Source organism: Sparus aurata, chromosome 20 (genome assembly GCF_900880675.1).
Source record: "Sparus aurata chromosome 20, fSpaAur1.1, whole genome shotgun sequence".
Lineage (NCBI taxonomy): Eukaryota > Metazoa > Chordata > Actinopteri > Spariformes > Sparidae > Sparus > Sparus aurata.
Genome location: NC_044206.1, coordinates 13,658,692 through 13,681,790, shown reverse-complemented (window position 1 = coordinate 13,681,790; position 23,099 = coordinate 13,658,692). Strand labels below are relative to the sequence as shown.

Here is a 23,099-nt window from a genome sequence, read left to right as displayed (position 1 = left end):
GCTCTGCTGTGATAAAGCAGACAGTTGGCTTTTGGGGGGAAGGGGAGGGATGTGTTTCATATACTTTGCTTCAAGTGCTCTTATAAGGCCACAACTATGGTAAATGTGTTATCTACGGAGTGCTGTGAGTGCATTAATGGTAACCTGGGGGCCAGGGGCGCCCAAGAGCAAAAGTTTGCCCATTGGACTCTAAACATATAAACTCGGCCATGCTGGAGTCAATCCAACATGGCACCTGCTTTGTGTTTTAGCTCTTTAATTCAAGGGGATCCATCTAATGCATAGTAAGACCCCTAACCCTCTGGAAAAGAGCTGATCATTGTAATAAGCTTTTATTAATGACATATTATTTATAACAGCAGATGTTTTGCCTTCAAACTTTTAAACATGATAAAAAAAAATGGTAAACTTATAGTTGAACAAATCAGTTCTCAAATAAATTTAATACGTTTACATTCAAAGCATTGAGTTAAATGGTTATTTATTCATTTGAGCATTTTGTGGAAAAACTTATATTTCCTCATTTATTTAGGCATGTCATTAAACCGCTATTGAAGTGTTTATATTTAGTTTCAGCTGTTAAAACGCTCTATAACAAACCTTTTTTTTTTATTGAAGCATATCCGGAAGTTGGTTTAGTGTTTAATTTACTTCAATTCAGTAAAGAAAAAAGCAGCACGCTCTCACCAGCCATCGCGGATGAATAAGAAGGAAGTCAATGAGCAGCTGAGGAGAGAGAGACAAGCCTTCTTACTTATTGATCAGCACCGCCTAGTCCCAGAAGAACCGAAGCTACTAGAGCAGATACAACGGTGAGCTTTGTTTGAGATGCTGCTTGCGGTCAGCAGCGAGAAAATGTCCCATGTTTGCTCCAGATGTGAAGTGTTGTGATGATAACGGAGCGCTTCTGTTGCAGTGACCGTCTGGGATGGAGTTGGGTCTCCTGGTGTTGACGCTTTTGACCTTATCGGGAGGCACATCTGGACAGTCCGACCAGTACAGCAAAGCAGTGGTGAGTGCTGAAGAGTGAAATAGTGTCCTCTTATCTAAACTCTGAAAAGTGTGTTTGTGTGTAGCTGTCCTGTCACCGTCCTTTATTATTGATCAATCACGTCATGTGAGACTGAGTGTTGTCTTTAAATCACGTTATACTTATCTGATTTTCCCTTAAGAAGAAAGGCACTTTCTTGAGCCGAAAATCACAGGCTTGTTTTTTTTTTTGCTCAATCTCACTAAACATGGCGAGAGGACCACTTTGTTGATAATATAGGCTATTTGACTTTAGGCGTTTTGAATCCCGGCCAAGTCAGTTTAGGAACAAATATTTACACACCCAGTGACTGTGATTTATTTCAAAGGAAAAATGACCCTGCATTCTTTAGTCAGTTTAATGAGGGAAAATGTCGACCCTCCATTTGGCTGTGATGCTTTCGAGGCTTTCCATGTTCTAGGCATTTCAGTAAGTTCAATTTTCAGTCATGACCAAATATATCAAATCATGAAACACATTTTGGGAAGCTTTTCATTTACAGCTGACTCACACACACTTCCTCAAAAAGAATCAGTGTTGCTCAATTTTGCACAACGTCCCAAAAAAGGATGTCAGTGTTATGTGTTATTTCACAAATTATTTCACTTCCTCCACCTTAAAAGTCGACATTTTGTATGATGCTGCTGGTGTCTGTCATGGGAGGTTAGCTACTAACGTACAAGGCACACCCTTTCCTCTCTACGCCCACAACAGAAAGGTGGAGGAAGGAGAGTTTCAAAATCTCATTTAAGAAACGGTTTTGTCTTCCTTTGACAGAGATACACATCAACAGAAACCATACCAAGCCAAGATTATGACATTATTTCACTTTCAGCCCTTTCTCCATTCAGTTGTTCTGATTAGAGCCTCTGGTATGCAAAATGCAAATTCAACACTGCCTTTATCCCATCAAGCAACTCACTCAACAAGGACAGGGTCATATAATATTAATGAGGGCAAAAAAGGCTGACACACTGCATTGTGAGGAACATGCTGGATCTGATTTATGGTAGTGGTGGAGCCGTGGATCGAATGGCCTCCATGATGTCAGTGCTCGCCCAGAATCTTTGAGTCGTCTCATGTAAGAGTTGGATTTCAGTGATAGCCTCAACAGTGCCAGCAGAATAAATGTAAGGGATGTTTTTCTCTGCAAGCCATGGATGTGTTAAAAGTTCTTTGCGTTACATCTTTTTAGGTTCAGTTTAACTTACATTAGGAGACAACTGGGTTTTGGGTCAAAGCTTGAGTTGTAAGTCTCATTCCCAACTCGTCAAAAGCTGACACTTTGGAATGGCGGCTGACCCGTCCTACAACCTAAAGCGTCAGTTTTTGACAATTTGTGAAACCCAGAGCGTCATAATTTGAGTAGATTGGGATAAGACTCAGAAATTGACTTTTCCTACAAATAGCAGTTTCATATTTGTTTTGGTCGCCATGAACACGGCTGAAGATGTCCAAGGTCTTGTAGAAAACACCAAGATTTATCCCCACTAACAGCTAAAAATGTGTCAAGGTCTCCTTAAAAAATATCCAGTGGTTTGTCACTTACAAATGTTGAAACAAAGTCTTGAACTGTGGTCACTGGCTTGGCACCCCTTTACCTTAAGTTGCCCCGATTTGAAACATCATTTCCAAAAAAAGGTCATAAACATGTCATGTGAACGCGTTTTGTGGTAATGTCACTATGACAAGTCGCGTGTGACACATAGTACAGAACTGTTAGCTGCCAGCATTGCATCTGGATGACTGGCTTGATATTGTTGATTCACATATGTTGAGCGTGTTGTTGTTTACTGTGGTTTCCTTGTCATTTGTGCAGGATTGGTTGAGCAGGTATGGCTACCTTCCTCCTGCTGACCCACGCACGAGTAAACTGCAGACCAAAGATGGACTAGAGAAAGCCATCCGTGTCATGCAGAGATTCGGTGGCGTCCAGGAGACCGGCGTGCTCGGTAACAACCAAAAACTCAAACCAAAAATATATTCAGAATATCTTAGATGTGGGTCTCAAACTTCCTGTAATCTGCTCTTGATTGCACACTATGTGATGTTCTTCTCTTCCAGACCATGAAACCCTCAAACTCATGTCCACACCGCGATGCTCCCTGCCGGATATTGTTGGGAGTGAGGACATGCGGAGGAGGAGGAGGAGGAGGAGGAAAAGATATGCCCTGTCAGGCCTTAAGTGGCACAAGACAGACCTCACATGGAGGTACAGTATGTTTCCTGTCATGTTACATTGTGGCTTTATCTCTTCCCTTTATGAATCATATCCTTATATGTCATGTTTGTTTTTTTTGGGGAAGTGCATAATTTGTTTCTCAATCACAAAAGCTTTTTGACATTTTTTCTGTGTCTGCAAGCATTTTAACTGGAAATCAGTTTTTTAATCCAACAGTTTGGCAAATATTTACTCATGCTCATACAAAATGTTTGGATTAATTGCTTCCACCACTGTAATGTCTTTGTTTATTGGTAAATGTGTACCTTGCAATATGCCATCTGTGGAGGAATTAGAAAGACAAATCAATGATCGCATACAAATTTTAGGACAAAGTTGTAAAATCTATGTCATACAGAATCATGATGTACAATGACAGAAAATACTTTAAGAAAATGAATCTCATATAGAAGAGTAAATAAAAACAAGACTGTTGTTATTCTATATTTTTACTGAAGTTAAAAAGTGCCATTAATGGGCCAAATGTGTCAACAGTCCTGCAGCAGTGAGGCTGATTGATGTGTTTTTAATAGTTTTTGTGTCGTTAAACATTGTGTCAGGCTGTGACGACACAGGCAATACTTGTTAGTAAGACAGTTTCATCATTGGTTATGGTCTTTTCGTTGGATTTGTTTGCCAGACTCATCCTTTAAAGGTGCCATTTGTAAGACAGCTGATGGTTGAATCTGTAGAGAGTGGAGAGTCGTAGAGAGTCACTGAGACGAGGCACTCGACAACATGCAAAAAGTCCCAATATTTAAGTTCTTCACAAAGAAATCCACAGTTGAGTAGCATTAAACAACATCAATCACACACAGGCTTGTATAGGCAACCAGTGAAACGGTGAAGGTCTCATTTATCACATCACGTTACTATCTGCTCGCATATGGCTGTTAAAATAGTCATTAATACATATAAAATGCTACATATAGTTACACAGAGCCCCTTTTAACTTTAGGTCAAGGAGGAAAAAATTGGAAAATTCTTGAAAAACAAAATATTCCAACTGTCCTCATCACAAAAATGAGCATTGATTTTGATGGTGAGATCAGTCGGAGCAAGAGGAAGTCGGACAAAGTAATATATGGAGCGAAAAAGTCTGTATAGACCGTTTTTTTTGCTCCCACGGTCAGCAGTGAACTATTTTTACTTGCTAATGTAGTTAAGTGCGAAAGTGCAACCATAGCTTACAAGAAGTTACATGAGTAATGGGGCTATTTTAGGCCAAACCACAACCCCCAAACCTGACCAAACTGTGAGCATAGGCGGCTGCAACAGTCATGTTCTGGGAATTTGTGGTGTATAAATCTTGTTGAAATCTAAAATCTATTCCTGTCCACAGTGTCCACAGCTACCCATCGACCACCCTCTCACCCGGAATGGCACCAAGTTTGGTGGACAACATCCTGACTCACGCCTTCAAAGCTTGGAGCGACGCAGCCCCCGTGAACTTCCGTCGGCTGTCGACTGACAGCAGGGGGGCGGCGGCTGGAGGGGACATCAGAGTGTCTTTTAACCGCTTTCTTCACGAAGACGGGTACCCTTTTGACGGGCAGGGTGGCACCCTTGCCCACGCCTTTTTCCCCAGCAGGGATGAAGTGGCGGGTGACACACACTTTGATGATGATGAGATCTGGAGCTATGGAGGTATTTACTGATTGAAGTGATGATGGCTGGATACATGATGGATGTGTCTGATGCAAAAACTATAATGACATAGTGATCTGCAGTAATGAATTAAGAAAACAGAGTTCTTTGTCTTTCTGCTTATTCAGTGACGTTGAACTGTAAATACATGGTTGTTTATGTGATCCAGTAACAGCTTCACGCCTCCTCAGGTGACAGCGGCAGCACAGACTTGTTCACAGTTGCAGTGCACGAGTTTGGCCACGCACTGGGCTTGTCCCATTCGTCCTCTGATCCGTCCATCATGAGGCCCTACTACCAGGGAGCTGTGGGAAACATTCAGCACTTCAAGCTGGAACTGGATGACAAGCTGGCCATCCAACAGCTGTATGGTCAGTAACCAGATGGACTGACTACGCTCTATAGTACATATTCATCTGTCCCTCTTACAGCATGTGTTGATTTGTGGTGGTTTTCAAGTATGTTGGTACGTTTGCCTGATATGAAATCGTCATTTTAGTTGAACTCAGTGAAACTCACTAGAATGTTTGCAGTTGTAAATGCTTTTGCAGTCCTCCACTTGCTGTATTCGTCAAAGACTGTTCCCCAGTGAAAAATGTTGCCCTCTCGTTAGAATTGTGTTTCCTGCAAAGCCACCCAGTGGTGCAGGTTGGTAGAAGGCACACATATCAATTGAAAAGGGACCTTAACACACACCATCCAGCTGGCGGTCCAGACTGGGGAGCTCGGGGCTCCAGGGGAGTGTTGGTGTTTAACTAGCACAGGAGATTTGGACAGGATGGCTGGGGGCTAGCTGGTTAGCATGCTCATTCAGTCGATATGCAAAACAAAACAATACATACAAATCACAAAATCAACACTGTCGTTTCTTTACATTCTGTTTATAATATTAGTTAAAATGCTATGTAAATTTTTTGACCTTCAAGGAATATTGAAAGACAAGATGTTGGAGGTAAATGTACATTTTGTTTCCCATGTTCGCCATCTTAGTTCAGCCTCCTAGCATGCTAACATTACATTTTTAGCACTTAACACAAACTGCAGCTGAGGCTGATGGGGCTGATCCTTGGATTAGCACAATTTGGTCACAAAACAAAGTATTAGATGAATAAAAATTCTTACCTAATGACGGCAAAAGAGGGAAACAACTATCAGAACCACGAATGTCCTCACCAAAATAGCAATCCGTCCAGTGATGTTGAATGTTTTAGTCTAGACCAAAGGGGTGAACCGACAAGCCATCAGATTGACCAATATTGATATCCTGCATCACTAACATGGCTGAAAGTCTCAGATGGTTCCTCTTAGGCATCTAATCCATCCAGCATTGATCTATCACTTGATTTATTGAGGTGTAAAATGCTTATGGTCCACATAAACATGAGCATTGGTGGTTTATGGTAGGCTATATCTTGTGATATCCTCCCGAAGATGGAGAATTGGCCTTGAACCAGTAGAAAATGTTAATGTTTACCTATAGTTTATATGACAGCGTGTTCAATTTTAGTTTCAAATTTAAAGTATTTTGAATCATAGCTTGATAGAACTCTCCACAAATTATATAAAACGACCATGAAAACCCAATCAACCATATAGGAAGTCAAAGAGCAGCACTAATGTGTGTAAAGGTGCATGCATTGCCTTTCAGTTTCCTTTTATTTCCAAAGGTAGTGTTTGCATCCTGTTTGTCAACCTCTTTGAGCCACTGAGAAGAATGTCAGCTGCTTGCACAGTTTTTCATCAGCTTTCACCACATCTTCAACGTTGTCCGCTGTCACCATTCTGTCATAGGTGTGAAGGATGAGAGGCCATCAGGTGGGGTTGATCCGGACCTCCCACGCCTGCCCAGTCCACCTCCTCCAAGAGCAACACAGCCGTGAGTAGAGCCAGAGGAAAGATAAAGAGCTACTGTATATCCACCTGGATGATATGCACTTATCATTTGCATCTACTATGAATATCCTATCCATGCACTCAGTTTAATCTAAGGCAAATGAATGATGATGTGTAATTTCAGACAAGAGGATGCAGATAAAAGCCCTCTGAGCGATCCTCATTACGACAGTGTTTGGTCTTGTTGCACCCTCTAGTGAATGTTTTGTCAAATTACATCTTATGCAATATCAGGAGTCTTGATTGAACTTCTCAGGTCTGAGCCCTTGTTCCCCGAGCGCTGTCGGGGAGGCTTTGATGCAGTGGCAAATATCAGGGGGGAGGTCTTCTTTTTTAAAGGTAAGGATAAAAATGTCAAATCTCCAAAATCACGTTAAATTATTCTAGTGTTATACACAAACTTGGTGATCTCCTTTTTCATCTATAGTATGACTGAATATATACACATGATGGTCATTTTGATTTTCTTCCTGAAAAGGTGAACACTTCTGGAGAACAAAGCGAGATGGGTCTTTGGTGTCCCTCAATCCGGCTCAGATCAAAAACTTCTGGATTGGACTTCCGCAAGGAACGAACAAGATCGACGCAGTGTATGAGAGGAAGAGCGACAGCCGTATCATCTTCTTTATTGGTAAGAGACAAAAAGATATCCTGTGGTTAGGTGTGTCTATGCAGAGTCAAAGCAGAGGGTGTGAGAAAGGCATGTGAATGTGGTTGAGTCTTCTCATGAACTTGACACTGATGCTACTTTTAACGAGGTGGTTTTAAAGGAGGATGAGTAATGCAGAAAGTCTAGTCTAATGATCATTTCATTGGGTTCATGAATAGTTCATGAATATCTATGAAAAGACATACTGACCACTTCCTTCATGAGTCGGTTCCTGAATAACTATAAACCGCCTGCTGAGTGGCACGAACTAGTAATGAGTCATTAATTGCTAATTACTAAATCATTAGTTACTCTTTGTGTCCCTTCAAGTTAAATGGACATGCAAACAGTGACTAATGATAAGTACAACTTCTCTGCCTTAGAGGACAGACAAAAATGGACTCCACGCTGCCTTTGTACATCATACTGGTTTAACATGCTTGACTTATTATTATTAGTCTTTCAGCAACACACGAATAACACAAAGACCAAAGAACACACATTCATGGTTTCAGCCAAGACCGGTTACCTCCCATTCCCTCACAGCTTTGTATTAAATCACGATGAGCAAAAAATGTTGCCTCCTGTAACATCACACCCACTCCACCCTCTGTCTTCCTCCTAGAACACATTTTAAAATTCACAAACTTTCCTCCATCTTTCCAGGATCTCAATACTGGGTCTTCAAGGACACAGTGGCCATGACTGGCTATCCTCGGCCCATCTCTGAATGGAACATGAGCAGAAGGAGCGGGGTGATGGTGGACAGGGTGGAGGCAGCCTTCATCTGGGCCCACAACGGCAAGACCTACCTGTTCAGCGGTGGGGAGTTTTGGAGGTTTGACGAAAGCCGTAAGGGGGAAGAGACGAACATGCAGCCTGAGCCGGGCTACCCACGGGACAACAGTCTCTGGGCAGGAGTGCCAAACCATATGGATGACATCATCAGCTGGGGAGAAGGTAGCATTGTGTTGTGTTAAAATATTGTAACCCAGTAAGAACAACACTTACTTGACTACTGTACTCAGATTCAACTCAAAGAGCGAGGGATGAGTTAGTGTAAATGTAAACACAGGGATGTTTATTTTCACAAGCAACAAAAAGTAGAATCACACCTCAGATTCAATTCTCCACTAAACAAAAAAACAAAACTGAAAGTTGCCCTTGACAGCGTATTGCTGTCCGATATCAATGTCCATCAAAGTCTGGTCCAAAAGTTCAGTTTGTATTCGGGTTCGTCCAAGTGTCTCAATGTGTATGTGCTACCCAGGTAGTGTGTGTGTTTGTATGATTGCTGCGCAGCTTTAGATCTTATCTGCTCCAGGAATGGATCTTCAGGAAGATGATGAAGATGGAGGAATCCAGATCCCCTCTAACCTTGCCTCGCACCAGACAGAAGTCCTGGTTGGAATCGATGCTGTCCCACAGTGTAGATCCAACAACAAAAAAACCAATCTGCCATAGCACAAATCAAAAATAATTATCAATCACCAATTACTGTACAGTATCGTATCTCGCTTATTCTCTTTAACTCAAGTGCAACTTATAATACTGACCACAAAAGGAATGATAAACTTCATCCTGAGACATCAAACCTTAGACATCATGTTTTTATCCCTTTTTTAACAGTATTGTTAAATCATGTACACCATTTATTCTTTATCATCTTTTGTCACTTACCAATCATGTATTTCTTATTCACATCTACTATTATGCATTTTTCTTACCATCTAAACATGAACTAACGCATATTATTACCAAGAAGACCTTTACGTGTACAAATCATGAACATTAGCACTCATCTAGCACGTTGTTAACTTTCCAACCTTAAACATGGCGCCTGAGAATGACACAGTAAAAATCACGGTTCCTCATTCGAAATAAATGCATTTCCAAAACACAAAACTCAGCTTATACACTCATTTCAACATCTCCATAACATTAACAGTTGACCCCGATTGGTTTTTGATAATAAGAAAGGTTCAACATAGCTTAATCATAACTTAACTGAACAAATAATGTGTCCGCTAGCAACGTAACATGCTAAGCTAGTACACTCACCGGAGCCCTCAATCGTATAAAACAAAATACAGCAAATCCTCCGGTCGCAGTGATCAGAACCCTCCGTCAACGACTTCGGACTCGTACAAAATCATAAACATCAGTATAAGGTAGTATTCCTTGCATAACTTGTCATCAACTTCACTCGTGACTGTATCGCGGTCTCGTTAACATTAGGCCTAGGTGAGGTCGGTCAATCCCAGCATGCAATGCTCGCATCTTCTGAATTCACTCCGTTTTACATACATAAAGCGCCCTCTAGCGGCTATTTTACACAACTGCAGTCAATTTAAAATACAGTTTTCCTCACAAACCCAAATATTAAAATGAAAATGAATTACTATAAAGCCAAACAAATAAATAATAGTCAGTAAACCCAAAGTGGTATTTTCATAGGGGTTACAATATGATAGCTTCCTGTGACCTGTTCTAAAAAAAAAATCCACAGGGAATGTTGTTGGTTGGTTGGTTGATGGCATATTTCAACAGTTACGCATGCAGGTTCCTCGGAAGGTGTAGAGTGTGTCACAGCAATGGAAGAGAGCTGATCAAAGTCAAGATAATCAGTCAGTCATCAATCAGTTTGTCTGACTTGACTAACAGCATTCCACGCAGCCAAACATAAAAAAAAAAACCCACAACATACCAGGCGACACATAAATAAATCTCAGATGACTGTTGGATCAACTTCATCTTGCATTGCTCTTATCAGCAAAAAGACCAAAATACATCCCCCTTGCTCCTCTTTCTCAATCCCCACATTGCAAATGATCACATACTGATGAACTATGATGCAATGCAATATATATATGTATATATACATATATATCAGCCAATACTTTGCAACCTGTAGACAATTTAAGGGGAATGATTACCCTTGTTAGCACAAATGACCAAAATGCGTCCCCTTGTAAGCCTGACATCCCCCTTCTCCATCTCTTCGTCTGTGGCCCCGCTAATGGCTCTGAAATTATCAGTAGTAGTAACTCCATGATGCTCTCCATGGTGCTGAAGTAGCAGAAGGATTGCATAATTGTGCTATTTTCTCTCGGTCAGTTAGCATAGCCAGAAATATTAATTTTGTCGGGCCTGTGGGATTTAAGGTGTGCAAGAAGAACCAAAGCAAGAAGTGATCCGTAGTTTACGCACTCTTTGTCTTCATAGGAGACCTATTATGCTTTTTCATTTATTTATTTTGTCCTTCTCTTCAGAGTTTGATTCAGGCTTTTGTGAATTTAAAATGTCTTGAAAGTCTAAAAAAAGGTAAAAGTCCAACAGAAACTCTTCTCTCCCACAGAAAACGCTGCTCCTGAATCAGTAGTTTTGCCTTTAATTCTGTGACTTTGTGACATCACACTACTTCACCATGCCACACATTTGCCCAATTTAAGTCTATCAGCTAGTTTGGCATGTAAGAGGGCGTGGGCTTAAAGAGACAGGAGCTGAAACAGAGCGATTCAGACAAAGGGGGAATACAGAGCTGCAATAGGAGAAAGCAGATGTGTTTTGTGAGCCATTAAAGCATGTAAAACCTAACCCACTGAGCCTCCCCCCCTGTTAAAAATGAACAAAATTACCGACTGCTGCCCCTCTTTAGGAGATGCCTACTTCTTCAAGGACAACCTTTACTGGGTGCTGAAGAACGGAGGACTGAACCAAGAAGTCGTCACTCCTAAATCCATCGCTGTAGACTGGCTCAGATGTCCGGCTCCGCCTGCCACAACAACCTCCCCTGCAGTCGGGCCCCGAATCCCAAAGGCGTGCAGCTGTGAACTAAATGGATCATCTTCATTGAAAAGAAGCAGCTGGCTCCTCCTGATCTCTGTATTATTGGCAATCAGTGAGTGTATTAGAAAATAGACACCTGAGGTTTGAAATGTGTGGCTGCAGGATGTTTTTGTACTACTTCCGTTTTTTTCCACTCGAGGGTAATGAAGGCTCTTTACATCGTCATACACTCACATTAGATTACAGCCCATTAGCTGGTTTCAAGTTACATGCCATGTTACAAAGCCTATGTCAAACACCCGCCTCATAGTTCAACATAAGGATTATGCCAGTGTAAATACTTACCTTACAACAAACTGCTGAACCGTGAAAAAAAGTATATCTTGTGCACCCTCGCTCCATCCTGGTATAGGATTTCATCCCCTTCTGTTTCTAGAGCACGTATTGGGTTACACACAGTCTTTATAGGGGAATGTATGGAAATCCAATACAGAAATCCTGCACTCCCTCATAGTGAGGCTTTACATAACCACCCAATGTTAGGAAGGCAAACAGGCAACACAAACAAACCGAAGTGCAATTTCTTCATCAGAGCTAATTTTTTTTAAAGTCCACAGTAATGCGTGTGCACACATACCTGTGTTTACGGTGCAAACAGGAATGTGCTTTGGTTAATCAAACTTGCAGACTGTCTTTTGAAGAAGGGTGAACAAGAAACATGTTTTGTCATGTGTTTTTTTGGGGGGTTTTTTTTAGTTCAGAAATGGAAATGGTATCGTTGTTGTGCAGCTTCTGAACACAGACATAGGCATAGCTCAGTGGCAGAGATATTAGTAGCCAAACAATTTTTAGTTGGCAAGAGTTCAAAGCAGAGTTGAGCAGCAGGTAAACAGTCCACAGGGCCAAACTAAGATAGCAAGTGAAACCAGGAACTATCTTTGGTCACCAAGGAAAGAGGGCTCATTTACAGTATATGCAGGAGGGAGATAATGAGGGAACGGGAAACAGTTGTGGTGCTGGATGAGATCAGGTGACTAGAGTGTATGTGGGAAACGGCAGGTAATTGTTAGTTTGAATTTTTAAACTCGAAAGCCGGCACCTACATTACCCACAACATAGCAAGCCACTGAGTGACATGTACCCATATGTAACTGCAAAAATATGGAGAAAAAAAAGAGAAAAAAATGAGCAATATGACCACAAAGAAGTAGCTGTTTCATCTCACACTCGTTCAAGCTTTTTATATTTTCAGTTCTTCTTTGCTGATTTGTTGTTGTGCAAAAAACCTTTCCTTTTTTATTTGATTGTTCAAATTTGTTTTATTCTGTAACTGTGATCCTGAGGTGGAGCTAAACTCTTCAGCTCTAACCCAGTAAATTATTTCATGTTTAAAGCTCTAGTGCATAAGATCAGTGTTGTAAAAAGTATCCAAAAGTCAAACTTGAGTAACAGTATTAAAATATTACTTTGGTTCCCATGATAGTACCTGAGTATAAGTCTTATTAATTCTATGGGTCAAGTGAATAATGTTCTATTCGATTATTAGATCAGATTTTTTTTCAATTGCTGTAAAAGTAATAACTTTAAATTTGTTCTACTTTGCTTGCAATCTGCAGGCTTGGGGAGTAACTGAATACATGCAATGGGATTACATAATTGGGATACAAAAAAAGGCTTGACCGTTGAAGTTACAGAAAGAACGAGGTTGTTATATTACAGATACATTTTGTAAGTGTTTTCTCACCAAATTCACACTTTTGTATTAAGATGAAGTAAAAGTCATTTTATTGATATTGATATTCTTTTTTGTTTGCATATGTTTGGTATTTAGGTAATTCAAAAGTAATATAAAGTAATCAACTTACATTACAATCATATTGTGGATTAATTTACAGACCGGGAATGGAAAGTAGTGGTACCTTAAAATTACTTGAGGAAATGTACTTAGTTACAATTCATCTTCATGTAAAATTGAGTGGCATCTGGCATTGACTCCTTGCCTCCCCCTTCCCCAGTTGCCACTAAAAATATTTTAAAAAACGACAGGCCCTCTTTTGAGTCTATGTTATGCCTGCTCAGTTAGTAGAAACCAAACGCACATTCAAAGGATACAAAAACATCCAGGTCACGGTAAATGGACGTGTTTCAGTTTCCAGAAGGCGTTTCACCTCTTGTCCACCCTGTTTGGGTGTGTCCTGACAGAGTCGTTAAGGTCGCGTGTGAGCTGAGTTTCAGAGTCATTAGGGCCACTTGTGGGTCGTTGCTCCAACCGACCTCCACACAGAGTTTAAAAGCCTGCAACTCCTTGAAACGTCTTCAAGGAACTGGAACACGTCCAGTTGCCGACGATACAGCCCTAACAAAAACAGAATGATTTGGAGCTTTAAGTAATTATACATGAATGAAAATAATTTTAAATATTATTTTCCAGTTTTTGTCTATAGGTCCCGCTAATTCCTACACATTGGACCTTTAAAGTTAGTAGGATTTCGGGGTTTGTTGATCAATATGTAATGTTTTTTCTCAGGTTAGGCCAGATGTAGTCTTTATTAAGCTATGCTGTACCGTAGCTGTAGGTCTGTATGCAGGAAATCAACAATTTTCAAGGGAGTATTGTATAAAATATCCTTATTAAAATGTCAGAGTTCTTAATATAAGCTCCTTGTTTGTGGTGTGTCTTTGTCCTTGGCTCAAGTCTCAAGGTTCTTTTTAAATAGTTTAGAAAATTATCGCTTGATCTCAGCACCTCCTGACTAAGGCTGTGCTTTTTATCTCATGGATCACATGAAATGATACATTGGACAAAGGCGTACATGCCCATCATTCTCTAGCAACAGTCCTCTATTAGTCACTCTAAGATCAGTATCTTTATTCGGAACACCCATCCCTCCGGGCCATGACATACATAAGTTGACCCTGTGGAGCGCGAGTTGACTCCTTGTTCCGATTGCTCCTCGCTGATGGTTCACAATTTGGCCCTGGCGTCACTCAGGTGCCTTTATATTTACCAGCTCAAACACAATGTGGAAACTCTACATGAAAGACTGTGCACGTTCACTCCAAAGCCATTCCTCTTTTCTCAGTAACTTGGAAAATGAATTAATAGCATCTAGTTAAATATTAAATCCTTTGATCAAAGTGTATTCAAGTTGTTCAAGTGAGTATGTATTCTGTCACTAAAGTGGCACTGGGTGTTATGGATAAAAGCACAATGAGGAGTATCAGTTATAAGGAAGCCAAGATAAAGGGTGACCTGTGTAATAAAATCCACAGACTTTTGAGTATCAAAGGCTTTTATGTCATCTAATATTTTGATTAGTGTAGAAATGATCTCTTAAAAGCCATGTCTCTGGGGGTCTGGCCCTGGTTCAGTTACAGTAGGGATTACATAAAATGTTGCAATGCAATGCTTAAACTAAAAATAAATAGATCACAGATTTTATGTTTGTTTCATTTTTTTTTTAAAGGTGAAATGACTAAAGAAATTAGATTTGCACGAAATCACTTTAATTAACAAACATTTAACAAAATCGTGGGGTCACTGTTACATGTGCAAGTTGTGCAAACACAAAGGGGAAACATGTCACGCATACAGCATAATTCTGATAAATAATGGCGTTCATCTGACACATCAATCCTTCATCACACCAACCAAAAGAGGCAGCACGGGTTTTCTCTTTTGAGTGCTCAGCTTTGCTAATGTGGCTACATGTCATCGGCTCAAGAGTATAAGAATATGAACATTGTATTAAAAAAAAAAAATCGTATTTTGCAACAACTTTTGGTAAAGACTGTCTAAGTTTAGACAGATGCATGCTACTGTCAACTAAATACAGTCAAACATTGTCGGATCTCCAAACTTACTTCATCTACCCTTGTAAACTTAGTGCAAGTCCCCATCCCTTTCTCAAGCACCTGAATGCACCTTCAGACAGGCACAGTTCTGCCCAAATTCTTCATACTATAAGTAAATCCTTATATCTATATAAATATCATATGCAAAAGGCTGCAAGCAAGCATTACAATGGTTGAAAATCCAAATTTATAGATGAAGAATTCTCCACAGCTCATCATAACCCTGGAAGCGTCATGATGGACAACCACAGAAGAGCAAGGCTGCCATCATCGCTATCAAAATATTAAATTTTTAACCTATAACTGTATTAATATAAGAGAGCTACATTCGAGAGCAATTAAGTTTTTGTGGCCACAATCATCACTTTTGCTCAGATGTTAAAAAAATAAAAAACTTCCTGCTCTTGAGGGTACTAATGATTGGTTTAGTGCATTCTTTATGTACTTTGACAAGGAGAAAGTCAGACACATAATTAATAACAGCAGAAAAGTGATGGCAAAGGCAGTAGGTTGCCGTGACGCTACAACAGCTTCAGGTTTTTTCTGGCTCTAACTTCTCCCAAGAGCAAGGCTCAAGGCCAACAGCCCCAGAGAGTAGCAGGTTTTAGAGGTGGAGCTGGCAGCCTGGGTTGTGACTGCTTGGTTTGGCTGGATGTTTCTGAAGACATTGACCATCATAGGCGATGACGTGGTGTTGAAGATGTGCAGTTTTGTGCTGAACATGTTGATCTGGAGACAAGACAGAGCCAAAGTTAGCTGCATGAAGCACTTTAGAGAGCATTTGTAATGACCCTAAAAAGAAGTAAGCTCACCAAGCTTGAGGGAACTTTGACGGTATCCTTGAACACAGTCCAAACCACAGCCTCATTGCAAGCAGGGGTGGTCAAGGAGCCCAGGTAGCGCCAGTATTTCTCGCGATCCACCCCCGTCAGGAGATCATCCAGCGAAAATCCAGGTGCGATGGCAACAGACTGGCCTGAGGGCAGAAATGGGAGCTCTGACAAGACTGCAGCTGACACACTTACTTTCAGAAACAAAGACGGTAAAAGGTCACCTTACCTGAGAGTGTGATGTTGTCCAGGTAGGAGGTCAAACTCTGCCAGCTTGCTGAAGAAGTCGCATCGTCTGCCTGGAAAAGTACACACATTTTTGAATTAGGTTTAATGATTGTACTACATATCAGTAGAAGAGAAAGTTGACTTTGAAAAACTGCAGTTAGGTCTGACGTTTAAACACAAATAAAAACTGTCCCCTCACCTCAATGAAGAAACCAAGAGCAGCGAGTCCCGTAGAGTTCGCAATACCCAGACTTGTGTCCCCATTAAAGGACGCCCTGAGGTTCACAATGTGCAACTGTGGGCCGAAGTAAAGAAAAATATCTTAATGTGAGTCTATTGATGAAGTTGGAGCTCAACGTGAAAGAGACGGCTGTGTAGTACCTCCATGGGATAGCGCTTGCCGTCCACAGTGTGCTCAGATCCGGGGACGGAGGAGCCATTACCCCAGTGCAAGTGGAACTGCAGGCTTTGGTATGTCTCAGACAGATCTCCTCCTGAAACGTTCACATTGCTCAGGGCGACTTTGACTGGAGGGGAGGGGAAAAAACAAACAGGAAGGAGAATTAAAATAAAAAGTGAGCAGGTGGAACTGGATACACTGGCTAGATGTCACTAGTGAGTTTTCTTTAGATAAAAACATGATGACAATAAAGTTCGATCACTTGTGTAAAATTATCAACGCAGAAACAAAAAAAATATGACCTCAAGGCCCACGTCACCCATCACTCACTAGTCTTTCCAGTGTTTTCAATCTTCGTCATTGCGGTGGTGCTGTTGAAGTTATGAAAGGTGAAGGGCCCCAAGGCAGAGTTGCCGGTGGCAGCTGATGTGTCAATGTTAATGGGCGACTGTCGGGTGCCATTGCAAAATGGGGCAGCAATGGTGGGCCATGTGGTGTCATCTGTAAAGAGAAGCAAAATTGTTTGGAGGCTGAAGAGGGGCAGAGGTTTAAGATGTCATTTAGAAAACAAAGGGGGGAGTACTCACTGCAGGTTGGATCATGGTAACACCAGGCTGGAGGAGAAAAAGAGAATGTATTTACTCACTTACTCAGACGATGGGCAGTATTTATCCAAAGAAGAGTTTAAAAAAAAATCCAAGATGACAAAAAAAAAGGTTTAAATACCCACCGATAGTGTCATCGGCGCAGTGGGCGCTGGGTGCGAGGACGCAGACAGCAGCAAGTGCAGCAACAAGCCACTTCATCTAAAACAATAACGGAAGCAAAATAAATAAAAGATCACAAAAAAAAATGTAAAAAACGACCAAAAAAAAAAAAAAAAAAAATTCAACCACTCGCAATCCTCAAAAAGAAAAGGGCACTTGTAGACATGAAAACAGACCAAAGAGTGAGAGAGAGGAAAAAAATTTAAATTGGCGCAACGAGCCAAAAATGTTCCCGATTTTTTAAAATATAATAGAATACAAATAACAAGAAAATAAATAAATGAATAATTATTAAGATTATATATATATATATATATATATATATATATATATATATATATATATATATATATATATATATATATATATATATATATATATATATATATATATATATATATATATATATATATATATATATATATATATATATATATATATATATATATATATATATATATATATACACTAACGCAAAACAGGAAAATGCCACTACTTACTGTGAGGGTTGAAAGAGAAGAGAGTCCGCAGATTTCGCTTAAAAAAGTCTGTTTGAGAGTGGAGTGGAGCAGCTGATCCTCTTCCCTTGGACACACTCTAACCTCCTCACTGTTGGCTCACGGCCTCCTCCTCGCTCTTTTTATTCGCTCAGCTCCCCCAGCAGCTTCTCTAAAACCGCCTCTAGAGACATCTGACTGATCAACGTGCCTGCACACCTGCCTACCTGCACAAATGTCCTGACGCTGATTAGGAGGGAGATCTCCAGATTGTTTGTTCTCTGGGAGTTTTTTTTTTTTTTATTTTCCTTTGTAAGAGTCATTCCAGGAAGCTAAATGACAGGAGACAATCTGCCACCACTGCTGCTTAACGTAGTCTATTGTATAAATGCATTGTATTATTTATAAATGATATCACATTTTTGGATAAATCTAAATCTCTTTTGTAGGAGTATGAATGTTTTTCATCATCTTGGTGTCTTTAAAATGAAGGTGGGGAGAAAAAAAAACTTGATTTATCTTTCGGCCTTAAAACAATGTGTACCAGTGTGCACCAGGAGGAAATGACATTGCATAAGACGAGGCTTATAACTAACTGCAGGAATTTTTTTTTTCTAACAACCCAGAAACCACTTCAGAAACTCAAGAAGTTCACATACATTGATCCATTCTTACATTGTTGGTGTTTCTTTTTATTTATTTATTTTTTATTAAAGTCCAATATTCACTCTCTTTTAGCTCTGTTTTGGGTCTCCACCAACTCCTGAGGTAAATATCTGTCTCCTTAGCCACTAAATGTTCTGTCTACTGCCCGTTAGTGTGCAGTGTCATTCTTAAAGCGATTTCACTAAAAGCTGCCTTCTGTGGCTGAAAAATACCTTATTTTTGAGTTTACAATTAAATCCCTGCAAAGAGGTCTGTGGTTAAAGGAGCACTATGTAGTTTTTGGAAGAAATTTCAATCAGAAGAGTAAGATCTGCATTGACTCATTTCTTTAGGGCTAAACAAACTCTCTATGATGTCATGACTGATTAAACACACTGAGCTTAAAGGACAACACAATTTCATGTTGTTTATTTACGGTAGACTGTGTTACTTTGTTTATATGTGGCGGACCCTGCCACCTTTGTATAGCTTCAAACACTGTTCTGGGGACCTGGGACCCAGGAGAGCTGCTTGTTTATTCAGTTATGGAAAATGGAAATGTTTCTGAGTTTGTATTATGACTTAACTAATATTGTGAATATTAAATTGTTCTTCAAAACTACATAGTGCCCCTTTAACACTAGCCTAAGAAACATTTTAGTTTTGTTACGCCATAAAATACGTCAATCAATACCTCAAGTAGGTTTCTCACTACGGAGGTCATAGACTATATTTTCGGTTGGTCATTTTCCTCGGACATCACATCTCAGAGTTGGAAGCTCAAATGTTTACAGGTGTAAACAGCTGTTTTATGAACTTAGGGAATCTGAAAAATTGTTAACATTTAAAGTGAACCTCTCGCCAAAATGCAACCTAGGCTTTTTTGGTGAAAGTATATGAGTCAAACCTTTGTGTAAAATCCTAATTATGATGAAAGAGGCACTTTTAAGATTTACCGTATTTTCGTTTTCGGGTCAAACTCATTTTAAATGGGAGTGCTACGGGCAAATTAGCGATAGCATAATTTTTAAAACACTAAGAAGGCTCGACACAACATAAAACTTTGCTGATAATATCACCAGGGTCTCTACACATGAACACGAGCATTAAGAACATTGTTTGTGTATACAGAGTTTAATAAAAATAAAGTTTTTGAACAACTCACCTTAGCAGTAGCTTGTTCTGCTAGCCGCCGCCATGGCAGCCGAGAAGTATCGATCTCCGAATGCGACGTAACCTGGAGGACAGTTAAGGTAGAACGCTACTGTCTTCCTGCAACAAATATCCACATGATATCTCACGTGACTTTTCCAGCTTTTGATTTTAGTATTGTTTCTCTTCTGAGGCTCCTTTTTCAACTTCAAGGTCAATATTGTTTTTCGCTAACGACAAAACAACAAATTATCCGTGCATTTATATGGAACCAAGCTTTAAGAGCGGTCCACCTTAACTGTCCTCCATGTTACATCGCATTCTGAGATCAACACTTCTCACCGGCAGGACGGTGGCGAGCAGAGGTAACAACTGCTAACGTGAGTTGCCCAAAAACTCTCTTTTTAGTAAACTCTGTGTACACAAACAATGTTCTCAATGCTCGTGTTCATGTGTAGAGACCCTGGTGATACTACGAAGCAAAGTTTCATGTTGTGTCCAGCCTTCTTAGTGTTTTGAAAATAGAGATTTTGATGTGATCGCTAATTTGCCCATAGCACTCCCATTTCAAATGAGTTTGACCCGAAAACAAAAATACGGTAAATCTTAAAAGTGCCTCTTTCTTCGTAATTATTCTTTTACACGAAGGTTTGATTCATATACATTCACAAAGAAAGCTTAGGTTGCATTTTGGCGAGAGGTTCACTTTAACCACTTCCCTTGATCAGCAAGATCTGAAGAGACAATTATGAACTTTCAGGAGGACATCGGGCCATGTATCAAGGTATTTGATGAACCAGCTAACAGCTAACGTTAGCAATAAATCACTTCCTTGACATGACTTGCAACAAGGAACACAGCAGCTTAACGTTATCCCAGCATTTGAGCGTCCCACCCCGTACCCCCGTGTAAAGATGGTATATTGCAGACATTAAGCGTCATTATTCCGAACCCATCTACTGACTTGTTGTTCCTTACAGGTGGAATTCAGTTTAGACTATTCTAACTCGAACTTTAGAACTGGAAGATTGATTGATTAATGGCAAAGAGTGTATAGTACACTATTAGAAGCTTAGTGGTGTAGTTTGTTTATAGCCTATTATCACTAAGCTTGGTGTACATTTGTGACGATTATTTTGCTGAACGTGTACGTTTCATAAACTTGTGTTTGTCACAGAACTTATTTTCTTCAGCAATTCAAATCCCATGAGCTTTCGTCGAGGGAACCAGGGCGACACCAACTTCCAGGTTAGCCTGCCAACAACATGTCATCCCTGCAGCCCTCTATAGCGTGGTGAGATTGAACCATAACGTTAAAGTTGCAAGAGAGACGGAAACATAATGGGCTGAAATTTGATAAAGGGGAACTTACTCCTATGACACAAAAAATCCCTTCTCTGTTGTTGACATAAAATGAACTTTAATTCCTGGTATAGTTCCTAGCTATAGTCCTGCAGCTTTGTCGTGTCTGTAGATATTTATATCTTATGTCAGAAGTTTTTGATCCAAACAAGAAGCATAGTGCCTGTACAGCTCTATACTCGATCATCCAGTCACTTGTTAACACTGTGACAGGTGGCCCTGCAGCTCTGTTTCAGTTAGTGCTTTCACAGTTTAAAACTATCTTCGCCTCCCTCAGGCCAGAGTGAGCTGTTGGGCTATTGTCTTTATATGACTGGAGTGCCTGGTTACATGGCCATGGGCAAGAATCATCTTTGGGCCAGTGTCCTCTATGTGTGGGATTTGTGTGGCCACTCTGTTTAAAAGTCTCAATTGAGCATTTGACCATACAGAACAATGAAACCAGTTAAACCTGGTTAAATCTGATGGTATTTTTTAGCCAAACAATGTGGCCACAAGCATGTAAGATACATTTATTAATTAAAAACAACTATTACATTTATTTTCAACAATTAATGTCTAAATGTAACTTTCTTGAGCGGGATACACTTCTTTGTTAATGGCAGAAGTAGTTGATCAATTGTCCGACGATGCAGCAAAATAAAAACAACAATCTCGGAAAATAATGGGCTTCATTCATGAACCATTCTTACGAACAAATTTGTTCTTAAGTCCCACTTATGAAGATTTTACGAAGATTGTGGCATTCATGAATTTTTTCTTATCTAGGATTTTTTCTTAGGCAAGAACAAATCCTACAAACACTCAGGAGTACTCTTACGCACATTTCAGTGCCGAAATGTTGGCATGGTTGTGTTTTCTTCTCTTGTGTAGTTCAATAAAATGCTATATTACAGTGATAATTCTGTCATATTTATTCATTTATTTATTTATTTCATATTTTTGGTCATTTACAAATAATTTAAATTCTAAAATAAATTAAATGTGCCAGTGATTTAAGATAAATCAAGTAAATTGGAAACATGCCATCAATTAGTAACCCCCCCACCCTATTTATACGTGGCATTTCTCCATCCAAGGCCCGCAAAACAATGGCATATATATTGCTCCTGCGGCTTTCATCAATGTAAGAACACAGCTACGAACAATTCTGAGGCTTACGAAAGTGTTGGTGAGGGTTTTCTTAAGGAACCTCTTAAGAACAACTTAAGAAAGAATCTAAGAAGATTCTTAAGAAGATATTGGTGAATGAGATATGTATATATATAAAAAATCCCCAAACTAGAGAGACTAAACAGAAACATTTCCAAAAACCAGCATCTGTGATTTGTTCAAAAGAGTAAAATACAAGCAATCTCTTGAGGAACTCGTAGCAAAGTTTGAAGCAGTGTGACATGACAAAAAAATGAAAGGGGGGGAGATTGTGAGGGATGGGTGAGCGTACATAGCAGGTGACAGTCACAAACTAACTAAATGATTACATAAACTGACGCAGGGACAGAACGATGGATGGATAGATAGCTTGTAGAGATAGAGATCTGAGCCAGTTAGAGAAACCTTGATGTCAGCCTTGATGGCACGCTACTTCACTTTATATGTTGGTTTTCAAAAACCAGTATTACTGGCTGCACAATTACATGCTCGAGTGTCATTGCTTTTTTCCAACTCCATCAAAGGCCCCAAGATACCTGTCCCTCCCACAGGTGTCATTGTTCAGGAGGCCAGCTCACTGTCTCTGCCTCACGGAACAAAGATGAGCTGTTGGATTTAAACACAAGGAATTCCCCTCAAAACTTAGAGGTGGACTGCACAAAGTAGTTTTAAAATAATTAGTTTGTCTAAACTAACTAAACAAGTTTGAAGGGGAAAAAATCAGCATAATGTGTAGGAGAAAAACAAAATAAAAAGGTATATTTAAGTGAAAATGAGAAGAGAAAATATCCAAAAAATGTGTCAATATCAATTAATACAAATAAGAAAAAAACACAGATATAAAAGACATTTACAAAAAAGACAATAAACCAAGTCAACAAACACACACGATTTTCAAGTCTCAATCCCAGGTCGTCAAATATCAACGCTCAAGGCAGGTAACGGGTGGCCAGTAAGATTAATCGGTATATAAGGTTTAATA

The 23,099-nt window shown here is 39.9% G+C and overlaps 2 protein-coding genes and 1 long non-coding RNA gene across 3 annotated transcripts; 1 reads left to right on the top strand and 2 right to left on the bottom strand.

Annotated features, from left to right (window-relative positions):
- Window positions 1-710: 710 nt before the first annotated feature.
- Window positions 711-13,886, top strand: mmp25b (matrix metallopeptidase 25b). Its single transcript, XM_030401012.1, has 11 exons — window positions 711-812; window positions 917-1,012; window positions 2,850-2,982; window positions 3,095-3,242; window positions 4,594-4,898; window positions 5,090-5,269; window positions 6,690-6,774; window positions 7,048-7,130; window positions 7,270-7,422; window positions 8,107-8,400; window positions 11,099-13,886. Exons 2-11 carry the CDS (start codon window positions 929-931, stop codon window positions 11,359-11,361), a joined length of 1,728 nt encoding a protein of 575 aa, XP_030256872.1. The 5' UTR covers window positions 711-812; window positions 917-928; the 3' UTR covers window positions 11,362-13,886.
- LOC115571566 (uncharacterized) lies at window positions 8,495-9,808 on the bottom strand. The gene is made up of 2 exons (XR_003981945.1): window positions 9,502-9,808; window positions 8,495-8,895 (listed from the first exon to the last, which is right to left on the bottom strand). It is a non-coding gene; the product is annotated as an uncharacterized LOC115571566 (long non-coding RNA).
- An 828-nt stretch (window positions 13,887-14,714) lies between the features above and the next one.
- On the bottom strand, window positions 14,715-17,940 carry LOC115571564 (carbonic anhydrase 12-like). The gene is made up of 9 exons (XM_030401013.1): window positions 17,810-17,940; window positions 17,273-17,348; window positions 17,130-17,156; window positions 16,873-17,043; window positions 16,524-16,669; window positions 16,342-16,437; window positions 16,144-16,213; window positions 15,897-16,060; window positions 14,715-15,813 (listed from the first exon to the last, which is right to left on the bottom strand). Exons 2-9 carry the CDS (start codon window positions 17,346-17,348, stop codon window positions 15,634-15,636), a joined length of 930 nt encoding a protein of 309 aa, XP_030256873.1. The 5' UTR covers window positions 17,810-17,940; the 3' UTR covers window positions 14,715-15,633.
- Between the last annotated feature and the right edge of the window lie 5,159 nt (window positions 17,941-23,099).

Bases quoted from the DNA above. Each gene is read 5' to 3' on its own strand.
- LOC115571564 (XM_030401013.1), bottom strand. From the start codon at position 17,348: ATGAAGTGGCTTGTTGCTGCACTTGCTGCTGTCTGCGTCCTCGCACCC. The intron at 17,157-17,272 runs GTGGGTATTTAA...TTTCTCCTCCAG, and splicing joins CTGCGCCGATGACACTATCG to CCTGGTGTTACCATGATCCA. The intron at 15,814-15,896 runs GTGAGCTTACTT...TCTTGTCTCCAG, and splicing joins TCAAAGTTCCCTCAAGCTTG to ATCAACATGTTCAGCACAAA.
- mmp25b (XM_030401012.1), top strand. From the start codon at position 929: ATGGAGTTGGGTCTCCTGGTGTTGACGCTTTTGACCTTATCGGGAGGC. The intron at 3,243-4,593 runs GTACAGTATGTT...TCCTGTCCACAG, and splicing joins AAGACAGACCTCACATGGAG to TGTCCACAGCTACCCATCGA. The intron at 8,401-11,098 runs GTAGCATTGTGT...GCCCCTCTTTAG, and splicing joins CATCATCAGCTGGGGAGAAG to GAGATGCCTACTTCTTCAAG.